General features: G+C 36.0%; 3 protein-coding genes across 4 annotated transcripts; all 3 read left to right on the top strand.

Annotated features, from left to right (window-relative positions):
* The first annotated feature begins 3,545 nt into the window (after nt 1-3,545).
* On the top strand, nt 3,546-6,453 carry LOC140883462 (uncharacterized). Of its 2 annotated transcripts, XM_073289932.1 has the most exons (7): nt 3,546-3,789; nt 3,896-3,966; nt 4,464-4,639; nt 4,793-4,883; nt 4,998-5,064; nt 5,239-5,308; nt 5,950-6,453. In XM_073289932.1, exons 1-7 carry the CDS (start codon nt 3,696-3,698, stop codon nt 6,074-6,076), a joined length of 696 nt encoding a protein of 231 aa, XP_073146033.1. In that variant the 5' UTR covers nt 3,546-3,695; the 3' UTR covers nt 6,077-6,453. The 2 variants fall into 2 exon arrangements, with proteins under 2 accessions (XP_073146033.1, XP_073146034.1); XM_073289933.1 differs by lacking the exon at nt 3,896-3,966 and having other exon boundaries at nt 3,554-3,789.
* A 613-nt stretch (nt 6,454-7,066) lies between these two features.
* On the top strand, nt 7,067-13,799 carry LOC140883643 (uncharacterized). Its single transcript, XM_073290194.1, has 12 exons — nt 7,067-7,475; nt 7,714-7,917; nt 8,164-8,309; nt 8,430-8,698; nt 9,255-9,343; nt 10,468-10,615; nt 10,690-11,129; nt 11,309-11,823; nt 11,906-11,966; nt 12,047-12,319; nt 12,872-13,133; nt 13,313-13,799. Exons 1-12 carry the CDS (start codon nt 7,086-7,088, stop codon nt 13,651-13,653), a joined length of 3,138 nt encoding a protein of 1,045 aa, XP_073146295.1. The 5' UTR covers nt 7,067-7,085; the 3' UTR covers nt 13,654-13,799.
* Nucleotides 13,800-14,444: 645 nt separating this feature from the next.
* On the top strand, nt 14,445-16,207 carry LOC140877084 (14-3-3-like protein 16R). The gene is made up of 4 exons (XM_073280595.1): nt 14,445-15,000; nt 15,431-15,553; nt 15,746-15,862; nt 15,951-16,207. Exons 1-4 carry the CDS (start codon nt 14,530-14,532, stop codon nt 15,981-15,983), a joined length of 744 nt encoding a protein of 247 aa, XP_073136696.1. The 5' UTR covers nt 14,445-14,529; the 3' UTR covers nt 15,984-16,207.
* The last annotated feature ends 1,707 nt before the right edge of the window (nt 16,208-17,914 follow it).

Here is a 17,914-nt window from a genome sequence, read left to right as displayed (position 1 = left end):
TATAAATTTTTTATATTTTGAGCCAAATATGGCAATTCTAGCTAGTCAGATGAGGTTTGGGTTGGTGCTAATTGTTCTAATATAATATATCTGGTTTGATTTGATTCAATTAAGATCGTGCTTGAATTCATGAATTTAATTTGAATATCGACTGTGTATTCGAAAGTCGAAACCCACGACAATTACTGTCGAAATCGTTTCAGTTGATAAATAGCGTATTTGAAATTCATTTGAATTTCTGTTCATTCAAATAAATCAGTGGACCTAAAATGCTCTATTTAAATTCATCTAAACAATAAATCAGATTTGAAACCCATATATTGTTTAATTCAATTAAATCCCCGCAGTACTCCAAATGCATCCCAAATTCATAACAAGAGGCAATATGTACCATGCTACGTACGTACATTATTGGAGACTATGGGCGACTAGACGAGTAATTGGAAGAGCTTTTTGATCTTCAAGGCTATTTTTTATCTTCAAAATATCACAAAAACTCACGTGAAATGGTCTCACGTGTCAATTTTGTTAAAAATATATCCTATTTGGGTAACCCATAAAAATATTATTTTTTAAAAGTATTTTTTTTAAAACATGAACAAAGTTGATTTGTCTACTATGTATTGTTTGTTTGTTTGTTTGATAGATAATATTTATTTATCAATTAAACTGCTACGTACACGAACTATCAAATACAAGAGCTGTAAGGACCCGATTTTACTTTTTCTGGAATTACAGATTCTGAAAATTTGGGATTGGAATATCCGAGAAATACTTGAGATATTTCTGTGGTAATTAAGTGTCGGTTGAGGTACGTATGAGCTGTTTATATTACGACGTCTATAATGGCATGTAATGATATTAAATATTTTGTAATGAGTGATAATGTGTTTTATGTGCTTACGTGGATTATATGATTTCATTCACTCATTTATAAGTTTACATAGCACGTTGAGCCTTGACTCCTTTGATTACTATTGATATTGATCTCTTGAGATGTATTGAGTCATCATGGAGCGAGTGACATTATTTTAGTGCACTCCTGAGATAGTATGAGGCACGGACAGGTAGCTCCTGTCGCCCTCTGATGCTACGTACGACACTCCTGATGACAGCATGAGGCTGGACGGGTCGCTCCTGTCACCCTCCGATGCTACGTGTATGGATTAGCAGTGATGATTCGAGGTCTGCTGCGTTCCTGGCACGGGTGGCCACTGAGTTTATTGTGATACGATTATTTGGACTCCTTTTGGTATTCCTATTTCATTGATACCTGTCACGCATTACATTGCATTTCATTGCATTGTACTTAATTTTATTCATGTCAGTTATATTTGTCGTAATTTTTATAGTTCGTCGTACTGGGGTTCCGACCCCTGTTTTCTTTTTATGCTGTGGTTGTTTGTGATTCCATAGCAGGTTATCCAGGGGGATTTGACGCATCTGGTGGAGCGTCATCTAGTGGTACCCAGTGAGGCGAGCGTGGAGTTGAGTTCCCAGATATATGTATATATATCAGTTTAGCGAGTTTTATATTTGCCGGGGTGATGCCCTGTGTATTTGTATAAATAGTTTTGGACCTTGTTTTGAATTGTTATTTGTGTGATCGAGCCTTGCCGGCTCTGCATGTGTTTAGTCCTGGCCAGTGCGGCTATAGGTTTGTAAATTGGAGTTGTGACTCTATTTTCGAGTATATATTGCTGGTTGTGTTGTACAGGTTTTTGGGATGTCCTATTTACGAATAGGTCATGCCGAAATTTCTGTAGGCCCAAACGCAAATTTTTAACTCGTTTTCGCTGTTTACATTAATTAATCCTGGTTGTTTGATCATTAAATATTAAAACAGGACACGGGCCCTTTCAAGAGCTAGCATTAATGATATATCATAGAGAAATTAAGACAAAGAAAAATAAAGTCTTGATGCATACATGTAGCAATCTGGACAATCCAAGATGTATTTTTCTTCTTTTGGTTTTCATCATTTTCACATGGATTTAGTTTTTGCTTTAATTTACTATTTTAGTCCCGTCACCATGTCCAAAATGTAAGCGAGGCATGAAAAATGTGGAATTGAAATTTTATGAATGCGTTCGAGATTCAATTGTAACAAAAAAAAAAAAAAACTCTTTCTCCAATTCAAAAAATAAATTTTTTTTTTTTTTACGAATAAGCTGATTTAACGAATGCTGCAACTTGCAATTGAATGATTTCGAGGCTATTAAAGTTTGAATCACGATTAATGTTATTTATTGATGGTAAAGAAAATGTATCAAAACTTAGCCCGCAGTCTCTCTCTCTCTCTTTAATGACTTATGTGTTTTACACACAACTATGAATCGACAAATGTTTTAGTACTGTGTGTCAATTTTCATCACAATTTGAGCAATTTTAATTTGTTTTCCAATATGTAAGTGCACTGTGCACCCCGTTATCCTATCATTTGGTTCTGTTACAAAGGCAAACTGTAAATCATTGATAATTTTGTTATATATATGATTATATTATATGTCATTTGATTAATTCAATAGGAATTATTAATGATATTTGATGTAATTAAGTTTTCTTTATGCATGAGACACCAGTTTCTAGTTTCCCTTCATTAATGAGTTCAAATATTTGCTAATAGAGTTATCATATTGTTCGTTTCTCACACTTTTTTATTAATTATAAAATTATGTTTTCCTTTGTTTTATTCAAGGACGGATCTAGCTTAGGTCAGTCTTAGTCTATAACTCAACCCAAATTTTTTTTATTACATATGTAAGTTTTTTTACTTAATCCAATAAAATTTACTTTTCACACCGGAAGCCTAGCCCATCTTCTTGATTCTAGTGCACAACTTCAGTTTTAGGAGGAAAATTTCATTTTGGTCCTCCAAATTTGTCGTTTTATGATTTTGATGAAAGTTGCAAAAAAAAAAAACAAAAATAAAATTGAAATTTGATAACATAGATTATCAAAATCCTAAAAACAAACATATAGGACCAACAACACGATTTTTTTTATTTTTTTGTAAGTAGTATAATGTAATGATCTGTTTTTATAATATATAATTTATTGATTAAGTTCAAGCCCACCCAACTCTAATTCTTGGATCCGTCCCTGGTTTTATTGACTATTTGACCACACTTAATTTGTTGCTTCAACTTGCTGTGTGATATATATATGAGTTTATTATGAGTTATAAGAAAATTGAACATCATTTTAAGAAAATTATATTAAAAACAAACATGCCTTTAGACAATTACTTCCATGAAGAACAAAATAAAAAAAAAAAAAATTCATGAATCAAACCGTTTGATGGTGTATTAATTAATTTACAAGTCACAAAAGTTTGATGACGAAGCAACAGGAATGAATAAAAAAAATCCGAGGAAGAGCTGAGGTGGGAAACATTTGACATTGATAATGAATAAATATGATCCCGAAAACCATAAATGTCACGTGAAAGATGTGTGTGGTAGCTGTCTCTTTGAAAACATAGGGGCTGGGCTAGGTTTGCTACACCTCCATTTAATTCATGGAAGCAGCACGTGTTTTTCGCTCTGTATTTTCAGTGGCTCTCATGCGGCCGCCTCACCTAACAATTATCCTCTTTCTTCCTCTTTACATTCTTCTTCTTCTTCACTTCTCCCAACTCTAAAACCCTCTCCATCTCTGCTTCCCGATTGTTCTTTCGTTGATTCTAACTATACATGGAGATCGATTTCATGGGCCTCCTGTATTCGCAAAATCCTTCTCCCGGCCCGGCTCCGAGCGGTTACGAGCCCGATGGGTTCCTTGATTCCGGTATTTAATTAATTCCTTCTCGATTTGCTGGATTATTTCGATTGTTTTTTTTTTTTTTGGGGATTCATTAATTAATCGGTTCGTGTTAATTGTGATGAATCTTCAGGTAACGTATCCTTGTCTCTTTGTACCAGCTCTCCAATGGACGAAAAAGCAGTTATCCGAGATTTTCTCCCGGTTGGATTTCTTGCTTTTTCGGGAAAACTATTTATTAATTTCTTAAACCATTCAAATATTACTTTTCTTTATATATATATATTTAAAACTATTTAGCCATATATCGGTACTGTACACCCCATTTTGATCAGGTGGAATCCATGTGCCAATAATATCTCTTTTTATATATTTTGTTAATTATTATTACTGTCACATATATTAGCAGTAAGCCTTATATTTTATGTAATGAATATTTGCACGATTTTATTTTAGTTTTTAACAATATATATTACATATATACGGAGTAGTTGACCGGAGATGCTGTGTTTGGATCTATATATTCTTTTTCAAATATTTGTTGTACTTGACAAAAAGTACGAGATGATGGTTCAGAGGGAGCAGTGATAGTGGTTACTTTTAAAAAAATCAAGAATATTTTGATTTTGTATTTATTGGCAAACGTTTGAATTTTTTTTTTTATATTATACCAAAATGAATTTTGCTTATGAAATTCACAGAAGAAGATAGGGAAGTCTCCTGCAGAAAATATGACTTGCATGCGGAATTCGGCTTGTAACTACGACTGGGAAAATGCTCAACAAAGAGAAACAGCATGCCAATCCTTTGCTGGGAAGCCGATCGTCGGTCACTCGGGTTTTCGATATAATCGCAACGATATATTACCGATTTCAAGGTGATTAAATTGCATGAGTACTCCTCGAACTTACAATTACGTGGGGTGTATTTATTTAGGTCGATGTTATATATATTTCGATCAAATTGAGTGTAAATGGATATGTGAAAGAAATAATGGTGTATAAATGAATAATTTGGCTCATAATTTCAGGAACAAATTGGGGCGCCCACTCTCATTCCCAGCTTCATCAACTGTACAATTCTGTCCCACTGATGTATCCATTTTTTTTCCTGCACAAAAGGTTACCCTCCCTATTCTTTTTTTCGTTTCCCAATTTTCATCTTAGAATTATATTGTATATATTTAATAACCCTAATTTTGAAGTTTTCTTTCATGATCAATGCATAATTAACAGGGTGATGGAAAGTCGACGTATGCGATCGGGGATGCATCTTTCGACGATACCCGAAAGTCCAAAGATGGTATTAATGCACTACTTCTCATCGATTGTTGCTAAGAAAAGTTGACTCGTTGCTACTTGTCCCTCGAGTTGTAACACACAAAAAAAAGTTGACTTGTTGATCAGATCATGAAATTAAAAATCACTTGATGATGTATTAATTTATTTTATTTACAATGTTTATGTCTGAAAATAGGTTATACCCCAACAGTGGCTATGGCCAGGAGAGCAACGTTGGCCAGATTCCTGGAGAAGCGGTCACACCGGTAAATCTTGATGACCTTCTTAACAATTAGTCAAGGATCTTTCCCATTTTTTCCCCAAAAAAAATAAAATAAAATAATCTATATAATCAAGATCTCTGTGCAAAAACAATATTGAATTTGTTTTAGAGCGTAAAATAGCATTCAGTGTATGTCAGTTGAAAATCATAATGTATTTTCGAATCGATCATGACCAAAAATTCAGTTTGTATGCCGACTGTTTTATAATACATATGCTATATATAAGCTTGTTACAAGTCTTCAAACATCGAACATGACATCGTAGTAAAATGAAAACATACATTTGCTTCTTTGTTGTTTTACAGCAACATTAACTTTAAATTTTCACCGGGGATTGTTCTATAGAATGAAGAGGAAAAGTGATGTTTTTGTTTAAGAAAACTATGAGCTTCACAAGCCGTAAGGACATCATGTCCACAGGTTACGGCTAAGTAAATTTGTCCTTGTAATTTTCATTTGTTGAATCGATGTTCATTCGTATAGGAGATTATATATTGATGGATAATCTGGACTGGTGCGAATGAAAGTTGTGGTTTGAATTTTATAATGATTCGAAAGGGGTTGAATTACTATGATTTCCACAAGGTTTCTCGATCTAATTATATGAGAACGTTTTTGTGCAGATTGAACCAAAAAATGAAACCCCATATAATGGGAAGGTCATTGAATTGGCCTGAAGCCTGCGATACCACCGTTACAAAATGCAGCAAGAAGATAAAGAGCAGCATGCAGTATGAGGTCTTGATGTGAATCTAAAGGTAAATCTAATCCAGCAAACTCCGAGCTAGAGACTGCTATTCTTGATTTATATCATACGTTATGCATTGAAACAACGAAAAACGTCAAACAAAATGGCAGGAGAGTGTATAAAGAACGCACGTACTGTTCTACGGCTTCTACGCTTCGATATTTGCATGGGAATTTTATCATTGAATTGCATTTTGGAGTTGTAAATTGATCTTTATATATAGTTACTTGTTTGGTAAACAATTGATATATATATACACAGATTTTCTTTAAAAGGGAGATATGTAATTAAAGCATCTATGCTCTGTTTCTTAGATTTGATATTGTAACCGTGTAGCACCATGGTGGCGCGTCTCTAGTGGCTCGAACTTTTTTGGTCATGTGGGATTTACATTTTTTTTCGTGTAGTTCTTATATTGTCAAGAGATAATTTTAAAGAAGAAAATCGAACATCTGACCGCTAGCTAAGTAATCACATACTTCACTAATTTGAACACTCCTGAGCTACTCGAGTTACTTTAATTTATAGATTGAGTGAGCATATTTAAGAATTTATATAGCGTATACCAAAATAAATAAACTACAATGGTGAAGTAGTATGTTTTCAAACCTAATAAAACCATAAACTGTTGATTATTGAATAACAGTATTCATCACACAAAACACAATTTCTGAATTTTATTCTCGCACATTTTAGAAATTCCCATATATATGGTCAAATGGCAAATCATCGTTTCCATAACAAGAGAGAACAAAAAATACCATCAAGATTTTGAGTTAAAAAGCTACTAAAAAATTAAGTTAAACGAAGACTCCAAGTCCAAAAGGCCAAAACACGAATGGGCTCAGATTCACAGGAAACCTTTTGAGCTTGGCCCATGAAAAGTTTAAATTCACGGCCCAACTAAATCTTCGGATTATTCCCGCTTGAAATTTCGTTCAAAAGAACATTTCAAATGCATCCATCAGCGTAGAAATTGATTCCAACGGAAATTCAAATCTATAGAAGAAAATGCCAATGTTAAGGGAAGAATCTGAAGATCATCATCAGCAGCAGAGGAAATTATCCGTCAAAATTGCTAAGGTTTTGGATGAGGCTCGCATTTCCCAAGCCACACACATCCGTAAGCTTAAAGAACTTGCGGATCTCCGATCCTCAAGGCCGCCGGTTGAATTCTTCGCCGCTTTTTCCAAGTCAATAACCCCTCTTTTCGATTTTCACCTCCGCACAGCATCTGCAGATCGTATCATAAAGTTCGTAGCTGTTTTCGCTTGCTCCCGCAACCCAAAAGATGCAGCCAGCTGCGATGAATTTCTGGAGAATTTTCTGAGGTTTCTCATCGTGGCTTCTGGCGCGGCTAATAAGACTGTCAGGTTTAGGGCTTGCCAGATCGCCTCTGAGGTTGTGCTTTATGCTTTGTTGATGTGCATTTTTTCTATTATAAATTTAATTTTTTTGATGCATTCTGAGGATTACAAGACTCTATGGTTTTTATTTCTTTATTGTTTAGGAAAAGATCGGATTGTTTCAAGAAAATTTTGTTTTGGGAAGTACAGAGATATAGGGAATGGGATTTTTGTTTTGCTATTCACATTTTACTTTGAAAAGAGGATAATTTTACGTAATTATTCCCTGCCAGATCATTATGCGGTTGCCGGATGATGCAGAAGTTAGCAATGAGCTTTGGGATGAGGTGATCGAATGCATTAAATTGCGCGTGGCTGACAAAATAACTGCAGTTCGAACATTTTCTGTCAGGGCTCTTTCACGCTTCGCAAATGATTCAGGAAACAGAGACATTCTTGATTTGTTCCTCGAGAAGCTTCCTTTGGAGCAGAATGCGGTTTGTTCTTTGCCTTGTATTTTATTGAAGTTTATAGGGTAATTAAAGTTGTTCCATTAACCTGACTAGTGACTACTTCTCTGCACTTTCTGGAGGTTAACTCATCTACTGGGGATATGATGTGGAACCTAAAGTTATATGATCATTTTATCTATGAAAGAATCACTAATGCTTTAGAGACTTAATGTACCATGTGTGGATTGAATGCAACATGTTTTAACTGTCCTTTTTGTTGCATTTGCTCAGGATGTTCGTAAGACTTTTGTGTTGTCTTTACCACCTTCGAGTATAACTCTGACAAAGATAATTGATTGCACACTGGATGTGAATGAGACAGTAAGAAAGGCAGCTTACTGTGTCTTAGGTAGTAAATTCCCCCTGCAGAGCCTCAGGTGAATCAATGGTTAACTCCTTAAAGTATATTCTTCTTTTGGTTTTGCTCTTAGAGTGGAAAGAAATCATAACATGTCAATGCTGCATTAATTTAACTTTGATTTTATTATGTTTTACAGCATCAAGCTCAGAACAGTTATTCTTCAGAGGGGTCTTTCTGATCGCTCACCAGCTGTTGAAAAGGAGTGTTTGAAGTTGATGAAAATTGAGTGGCTGGAAAAATGTTGCAATGGAGACCCTATAAAACTACTTAGATATCTTGATGTGGAAACCTATGAATCGATTGGGGAGTCCGTAATGTCTGTACTACTGAAGGAAGAACTGATAAAGTTGCAAGATGGGCAAACCATTCGCAAGTTTTTAGCTTCAGAGGATGAGAGAGCAGAAGGTTGGTGTGGCATATATTTTGGCTTAAGTTTAAGACCTTTGTTGAACTTGGAACTCGAAACAACTATGCAATCAATTGTTCATATGTGGGGACATATAAATCCATTGTGAATCAAACTTCTGCTTTATCTTAGGCTTCAAAAGGAATTAATACCTTCTAAATTTATTCAAAGTTCAATTTATTTTGGTATTGGAGTTCTCAAACATAAATGCCGTGGGTTTTTGATGAAGTACCAAGCGAAGCGTATTTGAAATCGGCTTAAATTTAAGTTAAATAGTGTTTCAGAGTTCAGACGAGTTTGTTTAATTGGAGTTGCTAACGTCTGTGAATTGTCTGTGGACTGTTCAATGGAAAAAAAGTGGGCATTAGGACCTTTTATAAAAATGTGTTTGCTCTATACATATTAGATTGGGTATATTAATACTTGTGTTTTAAGTGTAAAATTCTGTTTTAAGTGTAAAATTCTGTTTTAAGTGTAAATACAACTAGATACCGACTCCATTATGAACGTCAGCTTTTGGATCCATTTCCTTAAGAATTTCTATTTAAAGAGCAGGACAACGTCAAAATTCTATTGAGCTAATGGACTCAGAGGTTGCTCTGTTTTGGAAAATGGTCTGTAAACACCTACATATGGAAGCACAGGTAAGCAGTTAATATTCCCCAACAAGTTAATTGCTTTCTGATTGATTTTTACAACGTTCTGTGACTGCAAAACTTTTGGACTAGCTTTGGGAAATTTAAATTTGTAAATGCAAGTGAACCTTTCCTTTTTTCATTTTGTTATATTACATTTTGATCGATGTTCTGCCTTTTTAGTGCATTGTTTGGTGGGCTTTCCACTAAACATAATCCAAACATAGAGGAACTTAAAATTTTTTCAGTATAGAGTCTCTGTGATAATCCATTTGCTTTCGACTTATACAAAAGAATTATACCTCGCATGTCTTTCTGATGGATGGAATGCTAGTCTTGTTCTCTTTATGACCAATCGCAGAGCATTGCCACTATAAACAATCTGCTTTCTATCTTCTCCACCAAACAAATGAATCTACCTCCAAAATATGGCAGCAGACAATGCACGGATTCAATTGTGCTGCATAGCTGATATCATCTAGAAAGTATACTGCATTATGCAGATACAAAAATGAGGTGGAATTTTGCGAAAATCGCTGCCTGAGAAATGGAAGTTTCGATGAGTCCTAGGGCTGCAGGTTTTGAGGGCTTTTGTGCTGAAAATATTGACACAATATTTTGCACTATTTTTTAATATTCATGCCTTCCAGTGGGCATTTATAGCGTATCCCATTTTGTTCAAAATAGAACCTAACTTAGGTTCATGAAAAAAGCTACTAAATTCTCTGATTCTAACGGCAAATCCATCTGGCTCGTGAGTGCCATTGCTGAAATCCTGATTCTCATGATGTTACCACTAAAGGCCTATGCTTTCTTTGTTATATTGTCTAACTTGCTTCATCGGTCAGTCTAGGTAATTGTTTTCCTAGTTACTGTGATGTGGCATAAGTTGACAGTTTTCGCTGGCATTTGATTGTTCGGTTGATTATATTCGGGCAACAAGTTGTTGGATATTGTGCGTATACATGGATGGTAAGAGTAAATGAATTGGTGTTGAGATGGTGATGCTCTTTTATTTGTCAACGGTCAACCAACAGTACACCAATGTAGTTAACTGTTGGTATTTTAAATACATTGTTTTGATGATCTTGATCATTACAATTGTGTTAATATTTTTGTTGATTTTCAATCAGACAAAGGGCTCTGATGCTGCAATGACAATGGGCACAGAATCAGCAGTATATGCCTCTGAAGCTTCAGATTACAATGATCTCCTGGACAGGATTCTTCCTCCTTCCATTTCTGAGTATGTTCAGTTGGTTAAAGCACACATCGCAGCTGGTGGGTGAAATATACAAATGCTTGAGTTCCATTGAATTTGTGTTACACTTTTTTATGCCACCTGATCCTTCCAGGTTCAAATTATAGATTTGCATCTCGGCAGCTGCTACTGCTAGGTGCTATGCTTGATTTCTCTGATTCTTCCAATAGAAAGGTGGCCAGTGATTTCGTTCAGGAATTGTTGCACAGACCCCTTGATCACGAATTGGATGACAATGGAAATGATGTTGTCATTGGTGATGGCATCAATTTAGGAGGGGAGAGAGATTGGGCTGCTGCTGTTGCGAAATTGGCAAAGAAAGTGCATGCTTCTACGGGAGAGTTTGAAAACATTGTTCTTGCAGTGATTGAAGAACTTGCTCGACCTTGCCGGGAGAGGATAGCTGACTGCAAGCAGTGGCTGCACTGTCTTGCTGTGACTGCTCTTCTATTGGAGAACACAAGTTCCTTCCAACATATGCAACGAGGGGCCATTACGGCGGTTGAAATTCTTCACTCTCTATTGCTTCCTGGGGTATGTTTTTCCCCACCTTTCCAATTCTGTTATGATTTTTTAAAAAAAAAGTGTATTGTTACGATTTTATATTTTTTTTGAGAGGAAAATTTATTCTTCGCTGTACTGTGAATATAAAAAAAGCTTTTATTTATTGTCATTTCTTGATTTTTTTGTTTGCCTGGTTATGTTAAGTTCAGGCAAAAAATGCTCACTTGGATGTCCAGCGGGCTGCTATTAGGTGCCTTGGTCTTTTTGGGTTGTTAGAGAGAAAACTGACCACCGATCTAATAAAGCAATTACGCTGTTCTTTTGTCAATGGTCCTTGTAGCCTTACAATAATGGCTTCTAAAGCTTTGCTTGATCTTGGAATATGGCATGGTGTGGATACAATTGATACAGCAATGAACTGTGATCTGTCGTCCCAACTCCATCACCACGAAACAACTACAACGTCTGCTAAATTTTATGATGGAAACGAGGATTTGGGAATTGAGCTGCTTGATTTTTTATCTGCGGGGCTAGAGAATCATAATTGGGGGTCTTCTTTAGATGATGAAGAAAATGTATCAATTCAAGGCATTCTTGGAGAAGGTCTAGCAAAGATTCTTCTCCTGAGTGACAAATTTCCTGGAACATCTGCTTCCACACATCATCTGTTTTTGGCCAAGCTCATCAATCTGTACTTCGGTAGTGAGAGTGGGGTGCTTCAGAGGTACACCACTTCTCTTTTCCTGATTTTCTTACATGAAGGTGTTCAGTGTGACTTGAACTAATCATTTCAATCGGTTCCCTAGGTTGAAACAATGTCTATGTGTTTTCTTCGAGCATTATCCTGCCCTTTCAGCGAATCACAAGGTTCGAGTTTCTACGTAGTTGAGCTTATTATAATTTTCTAAGCCATCCCTAAAAGAAATGCACCGCTTTTGGAATCACAGAAATGTTTGTCCAAGGCTTTTATGCCAGCTATGCGTTCATTGTGGCCTGGCATCAATGGAAATGCGACTGGATCTACGGTGATGGTGTCGAACATGCGTAAGCGTGCAATACAAGCCTCACGCTTTATGCTGCAGATGATGCAAGTTCCTTTGTACGCAAAAGAGAGTGCCACTCGGCATGATACTAATGGTGGAAACCAAGATAGTGAGACAAGTCCTACTCTTGATCTGGAGAGCGGAGAGGAAGGCCTTGCGATACGCATTGCGGTGGAGGTATTCAATTTCACTTTTTCCAATCAAGGCAGCGAAAGAAAGTCTGAAAGACGAAATAATCACTTGAATTTATTGATTTGCATGGAGTATTTCTATAAAGTTCTTGGCAGGGAAAATACCATTGTTGGTGAAGCATGCTTTCTAATGACCTTTACTTCACTTGTTTTTTTTATGCTTGATTATCTCCTCCAAATGGAGATTCAATGAGTTTATGAATTTGCAAAAATTTCTGATTTCCTGGGGACTTGGATCTCTGAAAAAGTGCAAGTACTAGCATTTTATCACTCAAAAAGAACTTAGAATACATACTTCAACCAATGCAAAATGGCTTCTAACAGCTCTTTACTCATGGTTATGAATTCCAGCGACATAATGTCAAAGTTTTCTTCTCTATATTAGTTGAGTCTTGTTTCACCAATATCTTCCCTTGTTCAGGTATATGTGAGTCCATCATCTATTGAAAACAATGGGGATGCTGCTTCTTGTATTTTCGTACCATGCTGCTGCTCTTATTGTTTCATAATAAATCCTTTATTCCTGCGATGACTGTAGGTTGCGAACTTCAATCCCAAGAAGACTGCTGCTGAGAAATCATACCTATCTGCACTCTGTCGAATACTAGTCTTGCTTCACTTTCGGACGACAGAACAGGATGCAATAAAGCTAATGCGGATGCTTTTAAATTGTATAACACCATCTATGTCAGCTGAAAAAGATATCTTCAAGGAATTGAGGGAGATGGCTGCGTGCCTTCGGACAATAGATATAAACCCAGATGAGAGATTGAGTCCCGAGCAGTCTCATCTAATTTTAGGTAATTGTGAATGTTTTAATTGTTTTTCATTCAGAGGTGCATTGTCCGATTGAATTTGCACGAATGCAAGCTATGGATTCACAACAATCTTAAAATCAACATATTTTATATGGATGGGAGAATGTTCCAAATCTCATTCAAACATTTATAATGTTTAAACACCCTGCCTTCTTAAATAGGAAAACTGGAACTGGAAATGAACCTTGATGAGCACGAGTCTACAGATATTCCACCAACTCCGGCACCACAGTCAACTAGACGTGGCCGTCCCAGGAGACGAGCCAGGGACGAGGAAGATTCCTCCTCAAACGATGAACTTTCTCCTACCACTGTAGTTTCTACGAACCGTGCTCCCATGAGCACTCGCTCGCAGAGGGCGAGCAAGGCAGTAGCTCTGACAAGGATGACAGCCAATAGAACAAGAACAATCGACGAGGATTGTGATTTCGACACTGGAGACAGTGATGAGGCAGCAGGATCAGATGTTACATCTGAAGATGACCCCGAACTTGTCATGTAGTCGTCTGTAAGTTCACTAATGTCAAGTAGCCCATCATTTGTTGAATTCAGTACCGTGAACGTTGATTGTAACTTATTTGCGCTTATACATACAGATTCAGTGAGTATAAGCCATTTTCGCTCTGGTAAAAAGTTGTCTTATGATATTGTACAGCGGCTCTCATTTGTGTGGATCGAGAAATTATCAACTCTAGTAACATATTATATGGTAATATAAAACGAGTTAGCTCAGTATATCTAGCCACTTTTGTGCTTGATTTGGTGAGATGAGGAGGCTGACTTGCATGTTATGTCGATCCAATCTACTCAACAAATGGGATGGACCTATCACTCTGTCTCAGATCCATCTCTTTTCCACGAGGTATTTGCTTAAGTAGCCGTGTAATGATCTGAATCAAATAGTGTAAAAAGTTGCAGTCAAAATGAATCTCAAGTTATTTAAATATATCGAAAGCATGCACATAAAGTCAAATTATCTCGTGTCTGTTGGCTGTGTTCATTGCTTATTATTTCATTTCAAATATTATCTTAAATTTAAAATATAATAGGGCGAAGGCATTTATTTTAAGTCCGAATATCAAGTTTTTAACAAAATGTATTTATTTTATATTATATGGAGTGACAGAGAGGCAAAGACAGGTGTTTGCTATCGAGTATGGATTGAAATAAATAATATAATTATGATAATAAATGATCCTGTGTCTTATAAAAAAATATTATAGTAACATTAAAATTAAACCATTATTGAGAGTTGAAAAAAAAAAAGTTGATGTAAATATATAGTGAGGCTGATTCGTTGAATTTGGAAGGGAAGAGAAAATAATTCATTCATTCACTCACTCACGCAGTCGTCTCGAAATTTCTCTAACCGAAAGGAATGGCGTCCCACCGGGAGGAATACGTCTACAGTGCCAAGCTTGCTGAGCAAGCCGAACGATACGAAGAGATGGTTGATTTCATGGAGAAAGTCGCCGTCGCAGCTGATGAACTCACCGCCGAGGAGCGTAACCTCCTCTCCGTCGCCTACAAGAACGTCATAGGAGCTCGACGCGCCTCGTGGAGGATCATCTCCTCCATTGAGCAGAAAGAGGAGAGCCGCGGCAACGAAAACCATGTCTCTGCCATTAAAACCTACAGATCTAAGATCGAATCCGAGCTCGCATCTATCTGCCATGGGATTCTGAAGCTACTCGACTCCAAACTCATCGGATCCGCTGCTAACAGCGATTCCAAGGTCTTTTACTTGAAGATGAAAGGAGATTATCATCGTTACGAGGCGGAGTTTAAGATTGGAGCCGGCCGAAAAGAAGCCGCGGAGAACACACTGTCTGCTTATCAAGCGGCTCAGGTTAGTCCTCTTTTCTCATTTATTTCGGTTTTTATGTTTTTACGTGATTTAGGCGAAATACGGAAGAGTATTTGATTGATGGATCGATGCACGTTTTTTAGTCTTTTTATGTACTGATGTAGTGTTCAGTGTTTGTTACTGAAACTTTTTTGGTTTTCATTGCCCTTAATCCCTTGAGGGGGAATTGTGTTCGATTTGCTTCTTTTTTTATGCTGGCGGAGGGGCTGAGGTTTGGGAGTGCAGCTTCGTCTATCTGGTTGATTTTAGCAATTGAATCACTTGAGTGTGATTGAACTATTGAATCTCATGCATATGCTGCACCATGTTTCACGTTTCCTGATTTGTTCAATGATGTGTGTAAACTCGTTTTGGACGAGCTTCAGTTTCGTTTCTTTATCTGCTGGTTCTTTTGGTTTCATGTTTTCTGCAGGAGATTGCTATCGCTGAACTTGCCCCAACTCATCCCATCAGGCTTGGACTGGCGCTCAACTTCTCCGTCTTTTACTATGAGATTTTGAATTCTCCTGAAAAAGCTTGTACTCTTGCAAAACAGGTATGCCAGTAGTCCATCCCATATGCATTTAATGAACTATTTAATAGCCACGAAACAAAAGATTTGTTGGCATAAATGTAAGCACAAATGATTAATATCAGTTTACATTTGTAAATCTCAACATCTAAAGAGTCTTATTTTGCGTGTTTCTCTGATGACTGGTATTGGGTGATGCTTGCTTGTTTCTTGAAGGCGTTTGATGATGCTATTGGTGAGTTGGACACACTCGGAGAGGAATCATACAAGGATAGCACTTTGATAATGCAGCTTCTCCGCGACAACCTCACTTTGTGGACTTCGGATATGCAGGTAGTTTGCCTCTTCCATACATGTATGTCTACCCACTACGAGGGAGAGAACGAACTCACTAATGGATTCGTTTATTGTCCTGGTACAGGATGATACTTCGGAGGAGGTCAAGCTAGCATAAAAGCCCGACGAGGAGTAGCCAACTGAGGTTTAGGATTTGGTTTTGGTTTCTAACCAAACATGCTGCTGCTTGTTGGTACGTAGCTTCCTAATAATACTGTTTGATGAACTCCAGTTAGATGAATTTGATGTACCTTAGACCAAACTACAATATAACATACAACAAAATAATTGTGGTAAATGCTTGGTAAGTAATTGATATGTTGGATTTGTGAAGACAAATTATCACCGGTGCGTGTTTCAATTTCCCCACTTCCCCCAGTTGGAACGAGATCCTCTGCTGTTCTTAGAGAACAGCATCTCGCGCAGTTCTCGTGTGGTTAAAAAATGCAAGTACTTTTCTTATTCAATAACTTTACTTTCTTCCATTGCGTTGACTTTTTGCTGATACAGATCATTGAGTGATCGCCTCCATTTATTGTGGGAACATATTTAATATTGCATTTAGACGTCATCGCATAAGACCCATTTTGATCTTGCATGTCATATCCCATTATCTACATTTCTCATTTTATTAAATGAGACTTAAAATCTCTTTTTCTAGGGAGAAATTCCATATTTGAGAATTTAGTAATAGTAATTTCTCATTGACCTTTCGAGATAGCTAGATTTAATATATTAAATCACATCTTTATCTTATCTTATAATTATTATAGTATTATGGTAGAAATTTTTTAATTAACTAAATACAATTATTGAGACAAATTATAACCTTGTATTTTCATAGTCATTAGATTTTTTAATGATATTAACTTTGTGACATTTACCTCTAAAATTGATTTAATTATTGCGTTTTAGTAACTATTTATTTATGAAAAATAATTACAATGTATTTTTTATTTTTATTTTGCTTTTTTTTAAAAAAAAAACACGGATTTTATACAAACACGTTAATACTGGTATTGATATCGATTTAAATCAAACATATCATACTTCGCCGGATTACATGTATGTATATTATATATATAAGTACATATATATATATATAAAATATATATAAGTCAGAAAACTATGGACGTTAAATTTTATTGTCTTGTTGGATTTTGTTTCTTGTAATGGAACAAGTCTTGTGAGAGAGTATCACACGAATCTATATATTATTTTTTTTACAAATTATACCGAATAAAGGACTTGTCTAACATAGGATATTGTATAATGAGAGTTTTTGTAAAGAAAGAAAATATGATCAAAGATCCCAATTCCCAAAATCTATTAGCCCAAAAGTCCAAATGTTAGTACTTATTTGAAGCACTCGTTTGTTTTATCTGTAAAATTGCAATTTTTTTGTCAAAATTGACCACTTCTTTAGGGGTACGAAAAATGAAAAATACCGAAATTACTGAAAAATATGTTGAAAATAAAAGTAAAAATTTACGGTAAAAAGTAAAAACTCAAAATTTATCAAATTCTACACTTTATAAAATTTTTCTCTCTTCACAATTGTTTAGTTCTAGGATCCAAATGTAATAATGATGGTACATACCATGTGATTTCTTTTTCAATGTGTTTCTTTTTTCCCCCTAACATTGGGAAGTTATTTTCATCAAAATGACAATCAGCAAACCTTGCTGTAAACACATCGCCTGTCTGAGCCTCAAGATATCTAATGATTGATGGACTATCATAGCCGATATAAATACCATTCTTTCTTTGAGGTCCCATTTTTGTTCTTTGAGGTGGTGCAATAGGCATATACACCATACATCCAAAAATTCTCAAATGAGAAATATCTGGTTCTTTGCCAAATACAAGCTGCAATGGGGAGTGTTTATGATATGCACTTGGCCTGATGCGAATCAATGCAGCAGCATGTAAAATTGCATGTCCCCATATAGAAATAGGGAGTTTCGTTCTCATAATCATTGGTCTAGCAATCAACTGCAGACGTTTAATCAATGATTCAGCTAATCCATTTTGTGTATTACATTAGCT

Source organism: Henckelia pumila, chromosome 2 (genome assembly GCF_033568475.1).
Source record: "Henckelia pumila isolate YLH828 chromosome 2, ASM3356847v2, whole genome shotgun sequence".
NCBI classification, from domain to species: domain Eukaryota; kingdom Viridiplantae; phylum Streptophyta; class Magnoliopsida; order Lamiales; family Gesneriaceae; genus Henckelia; species Henckelia pumila.
The sequence above is the reverse complement of the archived record's forward strand: the minus strand, read 5'-3'. Positions and strand labels throughout refer to the sequence as shown.